The sequence below is a fragment of the Carcharodon carcharias genome, chromosome 16 (assembly GCF_017639515.1).
Source record: "Carcharodon carcharias isolate sCarCar2 chromosome 16, sCarCar2.pri, whole genome shotgun sequence".
NCBI classification, from domain to species: Eukaryota; Metazoa; Chordata; class Chondrichthyes; order Lamniformes; family Lamnidae; genus Carcharodon; species Carcharodon carcharias.
The window spans coordinates 8,196,899-8,206,313 of record NC_054482.1 but is presented as its reverse complement, the minus strand read 5'-3'; the positions used below and the strand labels follow the sequence as shown (position 1 = coordinate 8,206,313).

Genomic DNA, 9,415 nt, shown 5'->3' with positions numbered 1-9,415 from the left:
AGTGCAGGGGCGGAGCCAGTGGGGGGGAGCGGGGCCGGGGCCGATTTGGGATGGGATGGGAAGGGATGGGGATGGGGGTGGGGGGGGGAGGGGGAGGGGGGTGTGGTGGTGAAGCCGGAGGGCGGGGCCTAGCTAGCTCGGCCTGGGTGCGGAGTCCCGCCTTTTGGACGGTTGACCAAAACTGTGCAAGGCAGGGCCTGCGGGTGCCGCCGTGCGTCATGACGCACAACGTCGCTGAGGCGGCATGAGCCAATGAAGCGGGGGCTGCGGAATTCGAATGCGCGAAGCGGGCTCCCGGGGAGAGAGAGAGAGAGAGAGAGGGGGCTGAGGAGTTTGGCTCGCGAGGAGGTGAGTCTCGAGTGAGCGAGGCCGGCGGACCCCGGATCCGCCAACTGCCCTGTCTCTCTCGGCTCGGGACTCCCAACCCCCACGGGACCTTTTTTTTGTTTCTGCTGTTTACCCGAGCGTCGGTTATGTCACTTTGTCTCCAGAGATCGCCTTTGCTTCCCGAGCTCTGATAACACCGGGGTCGGGGTTGAGGGTTGAGGGTTGATGTTGGGGGTGGGGGTGGGGGAGGGTGGACGGTGGTTGTTGTTGGGAATTTGGGAACCAGTTGTCCAATATACGGTTGAGGAGAGGGATGTCTCGCCGCAGGCTCCAGTATTGTTATGGCTCAAGCATGTACCGACTTTACTTCAGCTTGGCCAAAACTCTGCTCACCCATCAACCCAGTCCTCACTGAATTAATCTCCTCTTTGCCTCCACTCATCACTGGCCCTCTCTCCAGCTCTGTCCCCCACCCCCCGTCCCCCCCCTTAAACCAGCTTATATTTCACCTCATTTCTATTTCTCTTTAGTTATCTCCACTTATCACTGGCCCTCTATCCAGCTCTACCTGTTCCCCCCCCCCCCACCCTCCCTTAAACCAGCTTATATTTCACCTCATTTCTATTTGTCTTTAGTTCTGATGAGGAGTCATACAGACTCGAAATGTTAACCCTTGTCTTCCCCTCCCCACATTCTGTCAGACCTGCTGAGTTTTTCCGGCTATTTTCGTTTTTGTCTCACTGAATTACTTTGGCTCCTGCCCTCCCTCCCCCCCCCCCCCCCCCCCCCCCCAACACCTTGTTTAAAATTCTCATCCCCCTGCTTAAGTGATGTCCTTTCCCAAATTTCTGTGCTCAAGAGGCCAGTGTTGGTGGAATGCACAGTACTTGAGTTGTAGAACTAGAGAATGCATGTTAGCTGGACAAGGGTGAGACCATAGATGGATTTAGAGACAAGAATGAGCATTTTGGGGTGTTGGAGGGCTTTCAGCTAAGGTAGATCAGTGAGCACAGGATGATGGGTGAGCAGGATATGGTGTGGGATGGGATATAGGCAACCACTTTATATATGCTGAGGTATATCAAAGGTGGAGGACAGGAGGCTGACCAGGAGAACATTAGAAATAGTTAGGTCTTAAGTGACAAAGTATGGATTAATGTTTTGACAGCAGATGGGCAGAGTGTATGGTGTTAGAGGTGGAAATAAACAGCCATTGTGATAGAGAGGATATGGGGTCAGAGGCTCAGCTTGGTGTTAAAATAGAATGCTGAGTTTGTGGACAGTCTGGTTTAATGTGAGACGGGTTGGGAGATGGAATCAATGGTAAGGGTTTAGTTGTCCCAGTGTTTAACTGGAACAACATATGGGTTTTTCAGGACTGGATGTTGAGCAAGCAGTCTTACAAACCGGGTTGATAAAGCTGGGTATTGTCAGTTTGGATGCAGAATCTTTGGTTGACGAGTCAAGATGCAGCATGTAGATAAGGAAATGGATAGACTGAAGAAAGGTCGTTGGGATTACAGAGTGAAGGGATGGGAAGAGAAGTTATGGAGATGCTATGGCTATGTTTGAGTAGGTAAGAGTGGAACTAAATTAGGAAAATCCCACTCAGCTGGGCATTGGAGGAGGATGATGTGATTGACCATGTCAAAGGCTGTGAAAAATATTGAGGGATAAGTGCAATGCACTTTCAGGATGGCATGGCTTGGATTAGGACAGTTTCAGTGCTGTGGTGGGGTACAAAACTTGATTGGTGAGATTCAAGCATGGAACTGGGGAAGGTGGCTACAAATCTTGGTGGTGACATCATGTTCATTGGGTAGAAAAGGACAGTTTTTTGAAGATGGGGTGGATGATGGCAGTTTTGATGCTGAGGAGTTACTGCACCTAAAGAGAGGGAACTGTTTAGATTCTTAACTTGCATGGGACTAAGAATGGAAGTTGGGAGGTGAGCAGTTTAGTGGGAATGGGGTTGAGGGAGCAAGAAGTGGGTCTGCTGATGATTTCAGAGCGGGCATGAGGGGAAACGGGAGAAAGCAAGAGAAAAATGAATGTTTGGTATAGGGTAGGGAGAAACCTTGGGTGGCTTGACTTGGTGGGGAAGGGCAGAGGGATATTGCAGAAGTAACTGAATGAAAAGTTTCCATTGTAGTGATCAAGCTGATAAGCTACTCACTTGTTGAGGCATGAGTGAGGGATGGTTGGTAATGGAGGAAAAATGCTGGCGATTATATTTGTTTTCCAGTATAATTGAGGTTTATGTCTGAAATTTTAATTTTGTTTGTGGTGCTAAATGGTTATTCTGTTTACAAACTATGTAAAACAGATCAGAACGTATTGTCATGTTAACAGTCCAAATTGTGACTTAAGCTGCTCTGTAGGCAGAAGACAGGAGAAATACTGGTCGTTTTACTGAAAATACTGATTGGAGGGGAGGAAAAATCAGTACTGTACCAATCTACACCAACGTGCAGCTGTTCTTTTGAATTAGACATGCCAATTAAAGTCAGCTGAGAACTCATTAAAACTGCATCCCACGGGTTAATTATAGAAGGTGTCCTGATAATTGCAGAATGGGTTCTTGGTACATTGAATGCAATTGCAGCATGTTTCTGATCCCATCATGAGTGTACTTCAAGTGACAATACTGTTACTCATTAATTTCCATGAGAAATAGAACTATTCCTTAGCTATGCTTACTTTTTGCATGTTTCTGACAAAAAAATAATTTGGAGTCGATCTATAGCATTTGAGCACTTATTTTTCTAGGAAACTAGCATTTACCGTTTAGTTCATTCACATCCCGAGAGATGGTAGACAAAATCCAGAATATTTGACATTAAGAGGAAACTAAGCTCAGATTTACCATGACTTGATGATGATCAGTTGTGTGGCTAAAATTTGAGGGGAGTGGAAAAATATATTTGCTTTAAATTCAATGTTGATATTTCTATTTTAACTTTTTAAAAATTTACAAAATTAATTGCCATTTTTATTTCATTGAAACAGCCTCCATATTTTAGTCATACAGCATTAAAATGCAAAAAAAGTTAATGTGAAAACTGTGGTTTAAAAACGAGTCTGTAACCATTCACAAACTGTTTTCCTTACATATTTCTCAAGTGTAATCAGTTACAAACTGTTACAATATCTACAATAAAATGTATATGGATCATTCACTTTTATTTGTTCCTGTAGTGTTAAATACTGTAAAACAAAAATGTACCTAAATATTTGCATTGCATATGGCTGGTAATATAATGTCTATCTCAAATGTAGTAAAACCTCAAAAATACATTTAATGAAAATGTTGAAAATATTTGACTAGCTGTATTGTAACAGTTTTTTGTATATTTCAGCCGCAGTTTGTAAACATGTCGACATCAAAGATTCTTGGCTGTGGATATTATTTCTGTTCTACTTTAGATAGTTCAGTTAAAAGCAGAATAGTTACTTTTAGGTATCCTTCATCAAAGTAAAATGCCTATTTACACCACGCCTTCCAGAGACCGCACTATGGTAATTGGTGCTCTGCGTTCAGTGCCGAACAATCCAGTCAATGTTCCAGAGAAAGGTAGCACAAGGCTTGGTCCACAATCTACATCCCAAGTGCGGGACCATGAGACACAAGGACAGTCAACATTGTCCCTGGATAAAAGCAATGAAATTAACAAGACCTACGTAGTGTCTGCTAGCAAAAGAACTCTAGGACCCCCTATGCCTTCCAAATCTGAGGGGAGATTAACCCTCCAGAGAAGAAAAACTGTAGACAAAGGAAATCCCTGTGTTCATGGTGATACTAATATAAATGCTGATATAGGTGAAGGAGAAAGAAGGCTTGCATTACAGCGCCGTATTAAAGTGTGTAACTCAGAAAGTGGGAATAGCATTTTGAAGGAAAATGCACAAAGCAAAGTGCAAAATGCCTCAATATTGGGAGCAAATTACCTCTTGAAAACTAAAGGCACCAATTCCACAGGTTTTGCATCTTCCAAGCTTTCATTAATGCAAAACATTGGAGATACCAGAAGCAATCCTTTGGCAAATGTAAAGCTGGCTGCGCTTGGTAAGAAACAGGAAAATCCAGTAACTCCTTATCGGGCAACTTCAGCAATAACTGTTAACAAAGTGCAGACCTTAAGCAAGCCGTCAACAACACCTGTTAAAAGGATGGTGGCGGGTAAACCTGGTGGAAATGATAACCAAAAAGAGGCTGAGGAAAAGATTTTGAAAATACCCACTGAACAGAATTTAATTCAAAATAGAACTTTGACGACTGATGGTATCAAAATGATGAAACTTGGTAATCGGCAAGAGACTAAAAACCCAACTAATTATTCTGTTAAAACAATGGCCAAAGGCTTTCAAATCTCAAAACCAACAATCGATTCTGGGATCAATAACTTAAAATACTCTACAAATTCAGTGATGGATAACAGCGATCAAAAGCCACCAAGTAGTAGAACACTTATGAGAGGAACTCTTAGGCAAGTGGACATATCATCACAGAGCCCATGTACAGGGAATGAATGTTTAAATGGAGAAGACAGTGCTGTGACTGTGGCTGTTCGAGTGAGGCCTTTCAGCAATAGGTAAGTGTATGAAACAAATGCATTAGAAAATTGAATTGATTGACTCCAATTCTCAGAACTTCAGTAGTTTTAAAATTCTACATCAAAAGGCTCAATTCTTAAGTCTTTGAGGAAATAATCTTATTCTCTTCCCCTGCCCCACCAGATATTGTTTATAAAATAAGAGGCTTGCATTTATTTAGTGCCTTTCATAGCCTCAGAATCCCCCCAATGTGTTTTACAGTCAATTAGGTTTTTTTGAAGTGTATTCACTTGTAATGCAGGATTCACTGCAGCCAATTTGTGCGCAGCAAGCTCATACAAACAGCAATGTGACCAGAATTTGTTTTTGTCATGTTGATTGAGAGATAAATATTGATCAGTTCACTGAGGATATCTCCCCAATTCTTTTTCGAAATGGTGCCATGGGATCTTTTATGTCTACCCAAGGGCAGATGGGGACTCAGTTTAATGTCTCATGAAAGCTGGCACCTCTGATATTGCAGCACTCCCCCAGCACAGCATTGTAGTGCCAACTTAGTTTTGTGCTCAAATCTCTGGAGTGGGATTTGAACCCACAACCTTCTGATTCAGTGAGAGCGCTATTGATGGAGTCTCAGCCGACTGTATTCACTGCATTTTGATGACGTTTGTAGCACAGGGGTGAAGTTGCTTCATTTTTTTTAACATGCTAGTGCTGCACTTGACCTCTGAAGTCCAAGGTCAACCTGAAGCTGGAGTGAAGTGGAATGAACCTTCCTGGAGGTTGATCCTGATTCTGGACTTATACTACAGCTTAGCAATGGTGCACAATGAAACTACTGCACACCAATGATACTGTGTACTGTGAATGCAACATAATATACTTGTGTGGATAAAAGGAGCAGTCATTCAGTGATGTACTGAAAAAGAGTACAAAGGGAAAATATGGTTCTTAAATGGTCTGTCCATTTTAACAGATCTAAACAGTTTTGAAAAATGTAATCACACGGACTATTTTAAGGTGTACTTGAGCTTCTGGTAATCAACTGGTGATAATTACAAAGTTACAATAGTAGGCCATAACTGATCCTACAGTGATATTATGAAGCATCATTTGTCAGGAGCCCCTCTTTTTTTTAAATGAAAGGAATTAAGTTCTCACATGGTATCAGATCAGTGGAAATGATTCTCTTGAACTGGGTGGATTTATTTGTTTGTGCAACTCAAACACAATGTCCAACTTCAGTAAAGTCATGTTTTGCTAAACTGAAAGCAATTCTAAATTAAATTTTTTTTAAGAAACCAAACCATTTACTTGACTTGCTTGACCCTCATTTTCCCTGTTTTTAAAAAAAATTTACTTTGTTAATACTGAAGCTTCAAGTCTGAAACTATATATTTTATTCCAATTTCTGTTGTCTATTTTGGCTTTACAGATGTATAGTTTGACTAACACATGCCTTGAAAGGTTTTTTTTCTCAACCAATCATGAATGACTTGTTCTGATGTGTTAGTGCACCAACTATCAAATTGCCTGTTCCATTATCTCCATTTGCTACATATAAAGGAAGCATTGGGATTCTGCTTATCAACTTCACAAGCAGCCTAGAGGTTCTGTTGAATGTGTGTGCTAGAGTTATGTGAACGTGACTATTTTGTTTAAATATTTATCAAAAGGTATCTGGCTTTCACTTTCGTAAACCAATCTACTGGCTGCCACTTGATATTGCTTCACCCAAAAGCTTGTAGACTTGTTTCTCTGCAACTGATAGATTGATCTGATGTGATATTTTAGGAATTTGTGTGTTTGCATTGGTGAAACCGTTGACAGCATTTTTTCTTTGAGTAATTTGCCTGAGCAGAGTTTGGTTGAATTTGGGGAATTTTTTTTTTCAGGTTGCATAGTAATAAATTCAGTGTCTACTCAAAAGTATCTGAATTGGTGTAAAACACAAGGAAATTATTTTAAGAGTCCCATTCACTTAAATATTTTAGGTTCAGGGCGTAAGTCTGGTAGATCATCTACTGACAATTAACCTTCAAGACAAATGCAGAAACTAAAAGCAGTGTGGACAAAGGTTGCAACAAATATTTCTGGAGGATGTTTCAGCTTTTTGTGTAGCTGTCTTTCCAAACTGCAAAACCAACAATAACTGGTTTAGATGGTACAATCAGGAGACCAAGAGTTGAGGTTGATAATGGTGTTAAATTGTACTTGATACCGAACCTGCACTGAGTTAGGAAATTGTGTGTAGAACCTTATGATAGACCTAAAAATGACCTCCATGGGTTTCTTGAATGTAGTTCAGCATATGTTTGAGTTTCACATCAAGTTGTCAAATATTTATCAAATAATAATCAGTAGAGTGACAAAACTAAAGGAATAGTTTATACATGGGTTAAAGTGTTGTGTTAAATAATGGAAGTGCTGCTTTTTGTTGTAAAAACTGTTTGAACTATTTCTAGTGTAAAATTAAGAGACTTACAAAGACGCTGAACCCCTTCCAAAATAAAATAGCTTCCATCTGAGATAAGATATTTTCATTTTGGGCATTAACTTTGTCTGTCATGTTACCTAACTGATGTACCTGGGTAATGTGTTGAAGAACATTGGATGGTGAGAGTGTTCAACTAAATCCACAATATCCAAGCTGGTTGTGGTGAGAGAATGGAATACCTTACTTAGCGTGCATGCCTTTCTTCATTTACCCTCTTTTTGTACCCCCACAGATAAACGCCTCTTTGTCCTTACACTATTAAGTTCAGTACCGTTCTGGGAGCACAACATATGCGATGAAATCTGAATGATCAAAAAACGAATTTTCAAAAAGTGTCCCCTTATTTTTAGCCACTAGCCTACTTTGTCGGCGTGACCTCAGTCATCTCAATTTCTCTGAGCCCCTCACCCACTCTAACCTGCCTCTTTCTGAACTTGTTGGACTCTGTTCTCTCAGGTCCAACCCTGACTTTGTCATCAAACCTGCTGACAAGGGTGGTGCTGTTGTTGTCTGGCGCAATGACCTCTACCTCGCAGAGGCTGAACTTCAACTCACAGACATTTCCTCCTACCTCCCCCTGGACCATGACTCCACCACTGAACATCAGGCCATCGCTTCCAGGACTGTCACTGACTTCATCTCCTCTTGAGATCTTCCCTCCCAGCTTCCAACCTCAGTCTCCCAACCTCGGACGGCCCGCTTCTACCTCCTACCCAAAATCCACAAACAGGACTGTCCTGGCAGACCGATCGTGTCAGCCCGTTCCTGCCCCACGGAACTCATTTCTTGCTATCTTGACTCCATTCTCTCTCCCCTTGTCCAGTCTCTTCCCACCTTTATCCGTGATTCCTCTCACACCCTACATCATATCAACAATTTCCAGTTCCCTGGCCCCATCCGCCTCCTCTTCACTGTGGATGTCCGATCCCTCTATACCTCCATCCCCCACCGGGATGGTCTGAGGGATCTCTGCTTCTTCCTTGAACAGAGGCCCCATCCACCACTACTCTCCTCCGCCTGGCTAAACTTGTTCTCTCACTGAACAATTTCTCCTTAAACTCGTCTTACTTCCTCCAAATAAAAGGTGTGGCTATGGGTACCCGTATGGGCCCCAGCTATGCCTGTCTCTTTATGGGGTATGTGGAATGTTCCTTGTTCCAGTCCTACTCAGGCCCCCTCTCACAACTCTTTCTCCGGTACATCGATGACTGCTTTGGTGCTGCTTCATACTCTCATCTGGACCTGGAAAAATTTATTAATTTTGCTTCCAATTTCCATCCATCCCCTCCATCATTTTCACATGGTCCATCACTGACACTTCCTTCCCCTTCCTTGACCTCTCTGTCTCAATTTCTGCTGATAGACTGTGCACCAATATTCATTACAAGCCTACTGAATCCCACAGCTACCTCGACTACAGCTCCTCATATCCCACTTCCTGTAAGGACTTCATCCCGTTCTCTCAATTCCTTCGCCTCCGTTGCATCTGTTCTGATGATGCCACTTTCCAAAACAGTTCCTCTGACATGTCTTCCTTCTTCCTTAACCGAGGTTTTCCACCCATGGTGGTTGACAGGGCCCTCAACCGTGTCCAGCCCATCTCCCGTTCGTCCACCCTCACTCCTTCCTCTCCCTCCCAGAACCATGATAGGGTGCCCCTTGTCCTCACTTATCACCCCACCAGCCTCTGCATTCAAAGGATCATCCTCTGCCATTTCTGCCAACTCCAGCATGATGCCACCCCCAAACACATCTTTCCTTCACCCCCCCCCCCCCCCCCCGCGACATTCCACAGGGATTGTTCTCTCCATGACACCCTGGTCCACTCCTCCATCACCCACTACACCTCAACCCCCTCCCACGGCACCTTCCCATACAACCATAGAAGGTGTTACACCTGCCCCTTTACATCCCCCCTCCTCATCGTCCAAGGGCCCAAACACTCCATTCAAGTGAAGCAGTACTTCACTTGCAATTCCCTCAATTTAGTCTATTGCATTCGCTGCTCCCAATGCGGTCTCCTCTACATTGGAGAGA

The 9,415-nt window shown here is 43.0% G+C and overlaps 1 protein-coding gene across 3 annotated transcripts in view; it reads left to right on the top strand.

Annotated features, from left to right (window-relative positions):
* The first annotated feature begins 304 nt into the window (after nt 1-304).
* Nucleotides 305-9,415, top strand: part of kif14 (kinesin family member 14) — a 93,566-nt gene continuing 84,455 nt past the window's right edge. For 2 of the 3 annotated variants that reach the window (XM_041208951.1, XM_041208948.1), the window contains exon 1: nt 3,739-4,919. In XM_041208951.1, the coding sequence (XP_041064885.1) occupies nt 3,808-4,919 (1,112 nt within the window). In that variant the 5' untranslated portion in view covers nt 3,739-3,807. Of the gene's footprint in view, nt 349-3,738; nt 4,920-9,415 lie in introns of those variants that run through there. The other variant, XM_041208949.1, reaches the window with a different exon arrangement.